At 40.4% G+C, this 13079-nt stretch overlaps 1 protein-coding gene across 1 annotated transcript in view; it reads left to right on the plus strand.

The window, feature by feature from the left end:
• Positions 1-834: 834 nt before the first annotated feature.
• Positions 835-13079, plus strand: part of ireb2 (iron-responsive element binding protein 2) — a 19137-nt gene continuing 6892 nt past the window's right edge. Inside the window, exons 1-15 of the mRNA XM_028040658.1 lie at positions 835-859; positions 6159-6242; positions 6323-6488; positions 6583-6720; positions 6809-7048; positions 7563-7632; positions 7743-7926; positions 8007-8146; positions 8245-8416; positions 9575-9675; positions 10628-10744; positions 10825-10984; positions 11147-11282; positions 11756-11840; positions 11920-12076. Of these exons, the coding sequence (XP_027896459.1) occupies positions 835-859; positions 6159-6242; positions 6323-6488; positions 6583-6720; positions 6809-7048; positions 7563-7632; positions 7743-7926; positions 8007-8146; positions 8245-8416; positions 9575-9675; positions 10628-10744; positions 10825-10984; positions 11147-11282; positions 11756-11840; positions 11920-12076 (1975 nt within the window). The remainder of the gene's footprint in view (positions 860-6158; positions 6243-6322; positions 6489-6582; positions 6721-6808; positions 7049-7562; positions 7633-7742; positions 7927-8006; positions 8147-8244; positions 8417-9574; positions 9676-10627; positions 10745-10824; positions 10985-11146; positions 11283-11755; positions 11841-11919; positions 12077-13079) is intronic.

The raw sequence follows: 13079 nt of genomic DNA on the forward strand, positions 1-13079 counted from the left end.
AGATAAAAATTTATACATGCATGTAAAATTTGTTGAATAATAATAATAAATACTAGTATTTCTTTCGTCAGTTACACAAACATTCCTCGAACCAACAATCCGAAGTGCATTGAAAGCAACACAGTTGACGTCACATGACAACACTTTTTTAAAGTCACAGTGCTATTAATGTTCGCTTCAAGTCATTTCTGACACTGATGCGATTTGAATCTCATATTTGTGGCTTGGCTTTATTATGACTTAGTTGTCCGTAATTATTTAGCAATATTGTTATAGTTTTCCTTATGAACCTTGTAGTTATAATTTATCCTAATTTTCTACTTAACAGTTATGATATAGCTGAATTATAATTACAAAAATACAAAACAATAACAACACCCTGTCTCATTATTATCAGATACTATGCAAATACTACGAGCCACCCTTTCAAAATTTTGACTCTTGCTTTTATAGTTATGCATCTCATGATAATGTTAAAGCTAATTAGTGATAGAGACTATATCTCATTATTATGACTGAGCAGCATGTAATCGTATTGTGAGATAGTATTTTGTCATTATTACCTATTAATAATAATGATAATAAGATAGTATCTCAACTTTCACCTGTAACAAATCCTGTTGTATTTCTTAAAAACATGGCTTATTTTTTTATCCAGATAGTTTCTAAAAATTGTGTTTTTTTATGTTTATTCTACTACAAATTTCTGGTTGGGCGTGACCGAGCAGCTCTGTACTCTGATTGGTTAAATTACTGTTTGCTGTTTTGTAATTGGTCAGCCTTGGGTTGGTTCTGCAGTGGGAGAAGGGGCCCGTGTTGATTTCAGGAGTCATCATGGCGCTCAATGCGACAATTAAAGGTAAAACGAGTCTTTTACAAACCTTCTAAGGACAACTACGAGTGGCCACAGCGTGTAAACTAACCGAAAAAAAACTGTTCTGAAACGGACTCTTCGCTCGTAGGAGAACTTCGGCCTGTTTCACGTGAACGTTATATAAAGGGCCCCGACAGAAAAGCTAGCACGTAGCTAACGCAATAATACAGATATGACAGCTAGTATGGTAAAAAAAGACAATGCTAAAGGCTAAACCCGTTGGTGTCTTTTCTTGATGCCATTGCCACGACTTTTGCCTAAATGTCTCCTGCTTGTGTTTTGTTTTATAACTAGACTGGTTGTTGTTATCTCTAGAGGAGGTTAAGCCGGTAGCTCGATAAGTGCTCTGCACAAGTGTGCTGTACGATAAGAGGGTATGTTAGCAGCTCGCACCTAGGCTAGCACTGCACCTCTCTTCCTCACCTTGTCATTATGAAAACATGCTAAGATGTTTTAATGAAAACCTGGAACACACAACACTTTCACATTGACCGTTTACAGTCATTACATAATTTATGAAGAGTCTGGGTTTAGTGTTATAATATTTGCTGGGGAAAAAAATCGGCCTTTCAATCCAGAGCCAGTCAGTGAAAATCTCCAAATTGTAATATATTTAACAACAAGCAAAAGGTTTTTTTTAAAAAGTCCCTGCTTTATCAGTGTTTGTATCTTATATACATTATTACTTAATTCTTAACTTTACTGCTTTGCAGTATTACCTATTATAACACTATTAATGCGTAAACTAATACATAATTACACACCTGTACACATTCTGCTGCTGTTTTTACTCTATTACCATAGCATCTGTATTTATATCTAGGTTGGTAATAACAACACATAAGATTCAACAGTGCATGGTTATATGTAGAATATATATATTGTTTCTATGTGGTGAATATGTAGAGTCTATACCTGGCTTCACTGTGTGGCATTCAGGGTTCCTACGTAGGAAACAAATAGGAAATTTGAATTATATATTTTGGATAAAATGGGAAAAGATCTGAAGTTTAAAACTTTACCTCATATACAACTGTCTAAATATTATCCAACCATCTCCTCATACTAGTGACTGGAGTGTGAATGATTTGTTTTAAATTATTTTCCACTGTAGAAATATCTGCCATACAAATAGTTAAGTCTTGTTAAAATGCCTCAATATTAGATGAAATTTAGTCTGAAAATTATGGGATTTTGTAATTGAAACTGAGTAGGAAGCCATTTTACTTTGTTTTTCTTTTCACTCTTGCATCTATTGAAGTGTGAGACTAATCGGGTTCTACTGTGTTTATTCTTTTTCTTGTTGCTACTCTGCAGCCAGTGGCCATGAATTGGTTTTGTCTGTGACAACCTTTTTGTGCACAGAGTCGTTTTATTGCCGGTGAACGTACCTGTAAGGCAGTAGTTTGTAAAAATACACAATACTGTATGTGTGACAGGAAATTTGAATGTTAAATCAAGCTGTCGCCTAGAGAGCAACTAAACATAAAAAGCTGAAGATTGTTGGTGAACTATTGTTGAGAATAATTTTCCCACGTGATGGTAGGGCCTCTTTTAATTAACAGAATAGAAGAAGTATTATCTTCTATTCTCTAATAGTAACTATGTTTCATTTAATGGGGGAAATTAAGCTTTTTTGATTTTACAGCTCTTTTCTAATCTTATGTCTGAAATTTTTAAAGTTAGATACAGTAATTTTGAGTGAACTGTTTATAGTTTAAAACATGATCTAACAAAAGCAACAAATATTACTATGTCAGCTCAACTTGTACTATATTGATTATTACACATCTAATAATGTAATCCATACCATGTGTGTGGATATTGGTTAGTGGTGGTATCTGCTCCAGTAGCCAGCAGTCAGCTGCTTGACTGACATTGCTCTCCAACTGTGGTTTTTATGACAGATCAATAAGGCCAGACTAAGATTTTTCTTTTTGAAAATATAAGAATAAAGTCATAATATTATGAGAATAAAGTCACAATGTTAACACGTTTTAAATTTCTGCTACTGACAATAATTTGATGTTGACGTCTGAAGATATGACATATAGCTCCACAGAAATTTAAACATTCTACATTTTAACTCTTTATAATTGCTTGCATGGGAGTCAGTGACGTGCGGTCAGATGAGGCAGAGCCTCACCTGTCATCATGGAAAAATAATATATAATGATAAAATAATTCATATTGCTATTTTCACCTTGTGGGTTTGTACTATAACGTATTTATTTTTCATTTAGCTTAACCAATTCTGATTATGTTTCTCTTCAAAATCGCTGAATTTTCGCATTTTCCCATTCAAATGCTGGGAAGCGAAGCTGGTGAGGCAGCAGTGAGCTGAGCCTCACCTGGGATTGATCAACCTCTCACTGACTGCCATTCTATGAGAGCATGTTCCTCCTGTCTGTACGTCGCCAATAAAATGGCTAAAAAACCATTTAATATATGAACTGATTTTCCATAATTTAGCTTATAAAATATAATGTACAGTGTTTTTGTCACCAACTGTGTGTGTAACGTGTTTCCTGTGCTGAGGAGCGATCAGAAATGGCAGAGAACAGAATCGAGGTGAGGCAGGCAGTTCTCTTGCCTCATGGCAGGGGGCGCTCATGATCCCAGACATTGTGACTCCACAACTGCAGAGTAAGAGACAGTAACAGCGAGCTAGCCATGGAGCTAGCCATACAGCACAGGTGTCAAACTCCAGTCCTCAAGGGCCGCTGTCCTGCAACTTTTAGATGTGCCTCTGCTGCACCACCTGAATAGAATAACTAGGTCATTAAGGTTCTGGAGAACTGATCTACACAATGAGGAGGTCATTAAGCCATTTCATTCCAGTGTTTTGTGCCTGTGGCACATTTAAAAACTGCAGGACAGCGGCCCTTGAGGACTGGAGTTTGACACCCCTGCCATACAGTAAAGTCAAATGCAGCGATATATTTATAGTTTTGTCTTCGTACCACAGCAATCACGTATTAATAATTGCAAAATAAACATACTGCAATAGACTGAATGTCCTGCTCTTTGTGTGGGAAATATCTTGAGTTTTTTTTTTTTTTTGTGGCGTTGTTCTCAATTGCTATGGCAACGAGTCTGCGCGTAGCTGAGCTGATACAGAGAGCGAGAAAGACGTGGTTTTGAGTTGTACTTTAATAATTTTTCTCTTTGCTGTGGAGCACAGCACGAAATTAATAATATCTACATGTCCACGTTTGATTGAGGTAACAGAATTATTCTACGGCGGCAGCGCGGTTATGGTTATGGATGACATGAAGAAGAATAGTTTTTGCCCTCCAGCGTTGTCCGCATGCATGAAATTTCCTTATGTAAACAATAACATGCAGGGGGTCTATATTTGTAAATCTGATTATGATTAAGTCAGTGCCTCACCAGCTATGAACCTCACCGCACGTCACTGATGTTGTCATAACATTATTACCTTAATCCACTGATATTATGGCTTTATTCTAATATTATAAGTTTTTTCTTAAAACAACTTTTTTCTCGTATTATTATTTTTCTCGTCTCGTACAACTTTTTTCTTTCTTTTGTTTTACAGTAATGTGACTCCGTTATAGGTTTTAAAACAGTGTTCCACTAGTCAGACTGGTGAATATGAAGTCCAATTTAATTTCTAGCCTGTAACTTCTTAAAGCCTCTGCCTAACTTGATACAGTAAACCAACCTTTACCTGTTTCAATACGTCAGGCTGCGACGCCACCATATTGTTGAGTCTGTTTTCAGGAAATGCTGCAGAGATAAGGAATGCCCCCAGTGTGTCCGTCCCTCCTGCTTATTATCTCCTTTGCAGGAATGTGGCTTCCGTCTGTTTACATTATTGAACAATAAAATGAAAACCTCCGTACGTGCTTCTGTGTTTTTTCAGTAAGCTTTTAAAATCTTAAACGGCACAAAGCAGGCAATGTTGTTGCTTCTTGATGACACGTCTCATCCGTGTATTGTGTGATTTGACAATAGATGTGGTAAAGTTGAGGAAGATGAGAGCTGAACTTACAGTTTGATGCTCTGAATGCTTTAGATGGTTGGTCTTAAAGGGGCAGTATTAACTTTACATCATGTTATAATGTTGCATGATGTTACCATCAGAGTGTTGCTTTGATTCTTTCATTCATGTTTGAGAAATCCTTTAATCTCCATGGGAACCACTCAGTTGTGCAAACTGCCTGGAGGGATTTCGCTTCGCCTTCGAGACGCACTTTTAAAGATACAGGGGTCCAATTTCAAGTCGTTCCATAAATTAATAACAGGGTTTCCCCCAGAAAACCTGCTAAGCCCGGTGATAGAGGCCTTGGGACAGTCCACCAGTGGCACACCATGTTTTGTGTTAAAAAATGAAGTTACAAACATTCAGAGGTGCATGAGCATGTGACGGTAGTCCAACAAGTAAACTATAAACCATCTCATCCTGTCTTTACTGTCGATATTATTGGTGTACAAAAAAAACGTATTTAAAATAAGTAAATGACTTAGCCGAGCCTACACTAGGGAAAAAATTTCCCTAGTGTATTATAAAATTTCTTTTAAGTTTTAGTTGGTATATGTAGCATTTTTATTACAATTGAAGGTAACATTGTTTTTTGACTATGCCATAAAATGGCACTATGTGTCTGGAAAACATATTACTGCCCCTTGAAATTCATCAAAGATGACCTCAAATAAATTAATCACAGGTCTCAATTTTTGTCGTGGCAGGACTACTTATTCTTATATATTCTATGTAGTATTTTTTTTCCCCCCAGACTTTTCTGTCGGGCAGAAGTTTGAATCACATGTAGACATCTTAATACACTGCGACATGTGCGGTAACAAGCTGCTAATAGCTAGCTTGTGTCTTTTATTTGTAAGTGTAAACTTAACACCAGTTGCCTGGGGCGACGTTCGTCTTTGCAACTGCCATCACAACCGTCTGCAAAAACTTTGAACAATCTAAATTGATGAGTTACAAGGACATTTCATTCCCCTTTGGAATCAATTAGAATTTGAACCTGTACGATTCTAGACGCATTCTGTGTAAAAAAACTTTGGTGCCCTGAAAAACAATCCCCTTTTTTTTCATACATTTCTGTACAGGCCTTAAATTTTATTCATAATGGTCTTAAAATGTCCTAAATTTGAGTGCGTGAAACCTGTAGGAACACAGTTATTACTGTCATGTGACTCTGTTTAAAAAAAAGAATTTAAAAGAGTATCAGTGATATCTTTAATTACTAGAAGACATTAAATGTTCTTTTTGGTCTAAGCATTAACTTCTCCTCCTCAGAGCACCCGTATGCCCATCTAATCGACACGTTACCAGATGGCATCAAGTTCTACAACCCATGTAAATTAGGCGACCCGAGATACGGTGAGTTCACCGCCGCGCCGTGTCTGTCGTAACGTCAGCCGTACCCCCTGGAGAATCAACTCTTTATTTACGACACGCAGACAAACTGCCGCTGTCCGTCCGGATCTTGCTGGAGGCGGCGATTCGCAACTGCGACGGCTTCTACACAAAAGAGGAGGATGTGCAGAACATCTTGGACTGGCAGGAGCAGCAGGAAAAAGCAGAGGTGCCGTTCTCCCCGGCACGAGTCCTTCTGCAGGACTTCACGTGAGTTTACTCACTTTTTAATTCCTCAGCTGTGAAGAAAGCGATAGTTGGGAACAAAAAATAAACACTTTTTTTTGTTGCGGTTGTGTATCAGTGGTATTCCTGCTATGGTGGACCTGGCAGCTATGAGAGACGCTGTGGCCAAACAGGGCGTGGACCCCGACCTAGTGAACCCTAAATGCCCCACAGACCTCATCGTAGACCACTCGCTACAAATTGATTACAGCAAATGGTTTGTTAATTAACTGGAAAGAAATCCCACCTTTGTTTGCTTACGTCGGCCTTTATTTCCTTTTAACCTTTGAACCTTGTCATACCAGCGCCATACAGAACGCTCCCAACCCAGGCGGCGGTGACAGCTCCAACCAGAGCCAGCCTCCTCCTCGTTCCACAGCGGCTCGGCCTCCGTCCAGAGGCGGCTCCCACTGCGGGGGCCAGCGGGGCTCCTGCAGCAAGGCCGCCTGCAGCGACCTCCCCACCTCGTCGGGCCGTCCTACCTCTGTCCAGCAGATCGAAAACACTCCCCTGCTCTGCCCCTTCCACCTGCAGCCCGTTTCTGAGTACGTCTTCACTAGTTAGAGGATTTGACTGATTCAGTCTGTGTAACACTGGCACTAGATTCAAAGAGTTTCAGTCCTTTGCAGAAGTATTCATGACCTTTGAACAAGGGCTGAAATGATTAATTCGATTAATTGATCATTGAAATTGTCGTCAACAAATTTAGTAAACAATTGTTAAATGGAGTATACAGACTCAAAAAAAGGCCAATTGCTGAAAGAACATCCAAAGGCTACATCCAAAGCACGGTGTGTGTGTGTGTGTGTGTCTGTGTGTGTGTGTGTGTGTGTGTGTGTGTGTGTGTGTGGCAGAAAACAAACACTTGTTCATTACCCTAAACACACCACACACTGTAAAATGCTTGCAGAATTGCAGCAACAGTAAAAATATGAGAGCGAGATTATCCTAAATTAGGCGTTAGAGAGGATTTCTGTTATTCATTTTGATGTGGTGAAGTTCAAAGGTCGTGCACAAGTTAAACATACTTGCAAGGTAATGTAGATATCTTTTTTGCAGAGTGGAAACGGCTTTGAAGAACCAGGAAATGGAACTGCAGCGAAACAAAGAGAGGCTTCATTTTTTTAAGGTACCAAAACATCACTTGTGTTTGGATTTCCCGTAGAGAAGATAAAATGAATGTTCATTTGGACGAGACTCTTCGTTGAGCACCGACCTTTCTCCTCGTCTGCCCAACAGTGGTGTTCGAAGGCTTTTAAAAATGTGAACGTGGTTCCTCCCGACGTCGGCGCCGTCCACCAGGTGAACCTGGAGTACCTGTCCAGGGTGGTGCAGGTCAGCGACGGCCTGATCTACCCCGACAGCGTGGTGGGCACCGACTCCCACACCACCATGATCAACGGCCTGGGAATCCTGGGATGGGGTACGGCCTCGTCTAACCGACGTTTCTCAGCTTTTCGTTTAAACTGCATCATCAGTAACTGGCTTCACAATTTTTTCCAGGCGTTGGAGGAATCGAGTCTGAAGCGGTGATGCTAGGCCAACCGGTGTCGCTGACCCTACCTCAGGTGGTGGGCTGTAAACTGGTGGGCTCCATCAACCCGCTGGCCACCTCCATCGACATCGTCCTCGGCATCACAAAGGTTCCTTGATAGGGTCGTTCAACCAGAGTAGCTTTAAATGTTCTAGATAACAATGCTCTGAGCTTCGGGTTTGTCTCTCTGATCTTTTGTTTTCTCAGCACTTGCGGCAGGCGGGAATCTCTGGGAAGTTTGTTGAGTTTTTTGGACCAGGTGTCTCCCAGCTGTCGGCGCCTGACCGGACCACCATCGCCAATATGTGTCCAGAATACAACGCCACTGTCAGCTTTTTCCCCATCGACCACGTAACACTCAAGCACTTTAAAAAGACAAGTGAGTAAAATGAGCAATTAAAGTGGACATGTCATGCTTTTAATTTTGTCCTGTTTATATTTAAGTCATTCAGTTTTGGTTTATTTAAAGAGAAACTGCAGTGCTTTGGTCTGAATTCTTCGTTATTGTACCTCCATCTTTTACCCCTGTTCTGAGGTGCGTTTGAGAACAACTTGTTTTGGTACGGTCTCTTTAAATGCAATTGAGGCACTTCACGCCCCGCCCCCCTTTATCTCGTTAAGCCATTTTTGTAGTTTAACAGCAGAAATCCATTTATCTAACTTTTTATTCTAACATTAATTAAAAGACGTCAACAATATTTTAACACAAACTATGAGTCGATACCTTTTAAAAATTCAAATGCTACCACAATATGACTGAACACGTCTTGTAAACAAAACCTCAACATAGTTAGCGAGTTAGCTATTGCTAGCGCCAACTATGGATCATGTGGTGCCCAAAACAAAAACGTCAAAAACAATTTTTTATTGTTTTTGTTTATACCACAATACTATTCAAAACACGCAGTCCGATTATGTCCAAGGATCTAAAACCTAGCATAATGCGCTAATAGAATCAGAAAGCACAATGCTAAACAACGGACAGGACGTCGTACAAACAGGACGTCGTACAAACAGGACGTCGTACAAACAGGACGTCGTACAAACAGGACGTCGTACAAACAGGACGTTGTACAAACACAATAAATTTCTGTCTAAAATGAAGCTTCTTGTCATTTCAGCATTATTTACAGCTCACTGCTCTGCTGTGTTTCTGATGCTCAGGGACGGTGCAATGAATGACTTATCCACACGTAGTTTTGGCATCCTTGGAAATTGGATTACAAAATTACTGCGAGAAATAAAAATGGTGGATTCACACAATTGGTTAGCCGGATGTTGATGTCCATGTTTAGCAGATCCATAGCAAAAACTGTGATGCAGTTGTTCAAAAGACACAATTGGAAAAAGAGAAAACTGAACAGGATGAAAACTATGACTCTGATAGAATATAAAGATATTTATGAAGACCAAGTTCAACTTTTCCAAAGCGACTTCCACCTACACATGAAATGTATATGAGCTAAAAAAAAGGAAAGTGGATTTTGTATGAAGTGTCCCGTTTTTTTCTGTAATGTATTTTAATTCATCCTTCCAGATTTCACTGACGAAAAGCTCAAATTATTGGAGTCCTACATGAAGGCTGTAAATCTTTTCCGGAGCTATGAAGAATCCTCAGAAGATCCTCAGTTCTCAGAGGTAATTTCACATCAGATTAAAAAAAAGTTGTTTTTGTTTGTTTGTTTGTTTTTCAGTAATTCAATTCGAAAAGTGAAAGAAAGTCAGATGTTATTCTGCTTCCTTAAACACAAGATGCTATATTTGGGGGAAAAGGGGCAGGCAGCCTGTGTGACACTTTTTTTCTTCCCCTCAGTTGTTGAACACAGCTTTCTGTGAACAGCTAAATACTTCAGCAAAGACCTGTTGAGGGTGTGTGTTTGACCATAAAATAGTGAAAATTGGAATTAAAAACATATTTGCTTGAATTAAAGATGCCAATTTTGAAAAAACTCCAGTTTTTTGATAGAACGTTTTTGCACTAGGATGAGGTGGTTTATCAGTGGTATCAAAATTAGTGCATTTCACTAAACCGCAATGAAAACGCTTCTTTCACATCACACGAGTCACACGATCAGCAGCTGTATGTTACTACTGACGGAAAAGACGAAGAAAACAACAGGAAGTAGTTGGAGGAGGAGGGCGCGGCATGTTTAACTATGAACAAACGTATTCATGTGACATTTTAATTGTTTCTTGATGAAAACACTGCAATTGGAAAAAAAGTAAATTTCAACGTTAGTGAAATATGGACAAAGTTTTGCAAACCTTTGTTATAGTGACTGCCTGCTTCAGTTTAATGCTTTTTATTAAAATGCTTAATTAGACTTAGTGAGAAACATTATGTTGAATTTTCATTACCCTTAAATCATTTTTCTTAAATTTAATAGAAATTAACTCTTAATACATGACACTGGTTTAAATTTTTGAATTGATTTCCTGAAATAAATGAACTTTTAAAACTGTATCTAATTTAGATGCAACTGTATTCTTTTGCCCTTGACTCTCTGTCAACTTAAATGCGTCGTCTGAAAAGTTTTGGAAGCCACGGTGTATTCAATGAGCTCCGCTGAAGCTAGCGATGTTTGTGCAGGTGATCGAGATCAGCCTGAGCTCCATGGTTCCCCAAGTAAGCGGACCCAAAAGACCGCAAGACAGAGTGGCCGTCAGCAGCATGAAGGACGACTTCCAGAGCTGCCTCAACGAGAAGGTAACCTGGACGGGTGTATGTACCGATTCCTCTTGTTGCTAGGCAGCGGAGCTTTCCAGTAACTTCTCCTTTTGTCCCAGGTGGGATTTAAAGGCTTCCACATCTCCAAGGAGAAGCAGGACGTCCGCGTCCCCTTCCTGCACTGCGGTCAGGAGTATCAGCTGGCGCACGGCTCCGTGGTCATCGCCGCCGTCATCAGCTGCACCAACAACTGCAACCCGTCTGTCATGCTCACCGCAGGTATGCCAAAGTTTAAATTCAGACGTGAACTGTTTAGTCTTCCCAGCAAAATTTAGTTGAGTTTCAAGGCGGTGGAAGCTGGACACAACACAGATAGCGCGAGAACATTTTTCATCAAGGTCACAGCTCGGCTTTGCTCACTCTGTTCCTCGCCGTCGACAGGCCTGATGGCCAAGAAGGCCGTAGAAGCCGGGCTCGTCGTCAAGCCCTACATCCGGACCAGCCTGGCTCCTGGAAGTGGCATGGTCACCCACTACCTCAACGCCAGTGGAGTCCTGCCTTACTTCAACCAGCTGGGGTGAGCAGGTTTCATGCACTGACAGCACAGGAAATGACATCAGCAGCTTTGTTGAACAGGTTTCAGTTACATATTTACACTTTACATCTCAGAGAAAAGGTTTTAGCCTCGATCTGGTTAAATTAAACTCATTTAGAGCCGCTAATGTTCAATCACCTTAACATATTTTATAATAATATACTGCAGGGAATTTGTTGTAACTTTTATAAGCCTTTTATTTCTTTGTTTTAGAATAAGAAAACAGAGATAAAACCTTTTTTTTAAGGATGGATCCATTTTCTTCTAAAGAAAATGTCAAGTTTATTTATTTGTGTAGCACACTTCAGTAACAGGGAAGTTTAAAGTGCTTTAAACCATCAAAACATCATCCAGTCAAATACCATCATCAAACAAATACACATCGAACATATTGATCAACATTAAAGTTATTATGAATATAAGTTGCATAAATAATGGCTGTGATCATGTGACAGGTTCGAGGTCATAGGTTACGGCTGCGCAACCTGCGTGGGGAACACGGCGCCTCTACCAGAAGCCGTAGTCGACGCCATCAAAAAGGTAACTCCCCCTGCCGCCGCCACCACGCCGCTCTCCGTCTGCCCTCACTCAGACTCTACACCGCTGTTCGTCGTTTCAGGGGGACCTGGTGGCCTGTGGTGTGTTGTCTGGCAACAGGCACTTCGAAGGCCGCCTGTGTGACTGCGTGCGCGCCAACTACCTGGCCTCCCCTCCCCTGGTCGTGGCGTACGCCATCGCAGGCACGGTGGGAATCGACTTTGAGAAAGAGCCTCTAGGTGAGACGAGCGCCGCCCGCGGCTCCATTAAGCTGTTTGTCTAGAAGCTGGAGATCAGCCGGGGATTTGAGGAATTTGGTCGGATTACAGTCAGTGAGCAGAAAGGGATTCAGAGTCTTGTTTAGTCACGTCTCAACCGCCGGCGAAGTAAAAAAGAATCATTTATCTTCTGCAATCTGGTAGTTTTTTAATCTAAACATTTCATTTGCTCTGCATAGATGCTTTGGAAAAGGTCTGGAATTATTTTTGTAATTTTTAGAAGTATTTCTTTGCTTCTGTTTTTTTTTTTTACACAGATGAGACTAAAATTAAGCATTTTAGTCTAAAAGCAGGAAGTAGATTGTAGAGCACAGCATTCTGGGTAAATACAACCAAAACAAATGCACGTGTCTCGCGCTAGCAGGAGAAACGCCTTGTGGACTTTAGCCAAAGGCCAAAGAGAAATCCTACAACCGCTAAAATCTGACGCTACTCTATTTTTGTTTACATTTTGCAAAGAATAAGTTTGCATTCACATCTTCTTCTGAGATTTATGTCATTTCCTTAAGCGTTTCTTGGTGCTGCGCCACCGCAGGCGGCAGGTTTTTCAGTTTGGTTTGTTTGACACAGTGCTGTGTGAAAGCAAACCGCAGCAGCTGAAAACGTAACAAATGTTGCAATTTTGAACCCCAATCAAACCAAGAAGGCGTCTGGTCGGCTCAGTATTTAAAGTGTTACAGGAAAGCTTCAATCACCAGGGGCCTCATGCTTAAAAGAGTGCGCAGTTTTCACACTAAAACTTGGCATACGGAAAAGTTTAGAAAAGTGCGGCGCACAAAAAAATTTGGATGTACACACGTGGCCGCGCACCTTTCCTTTATAAACCCCAATTTGCGGGAAATAGAGCAGCTGCTGGTCCGTCGTGTCGCCACCCATAAATACATCTTAATGTAAATTAGTATAAATATAAGAAAGTCTGCCACCACGTGAAGGAATAACCATGGAAACGTCCTTGTTTGTAGCG

Source organism: Xiphophorus couchianus, chromosome 2 (genome assembly GCF_001444195.1).
Source record: "Xiphophorus couchianus chromosome 2, X_couchianus-1.0, whole genome shotgun sequence".
NCBI classification, from domain to species: Eukaryota; Metazoa; Chordata; class Actinopteri; order Cyprinodontiformes; family Poeciliidae; genus Xiphophorus; species Xiphophorus couchianus.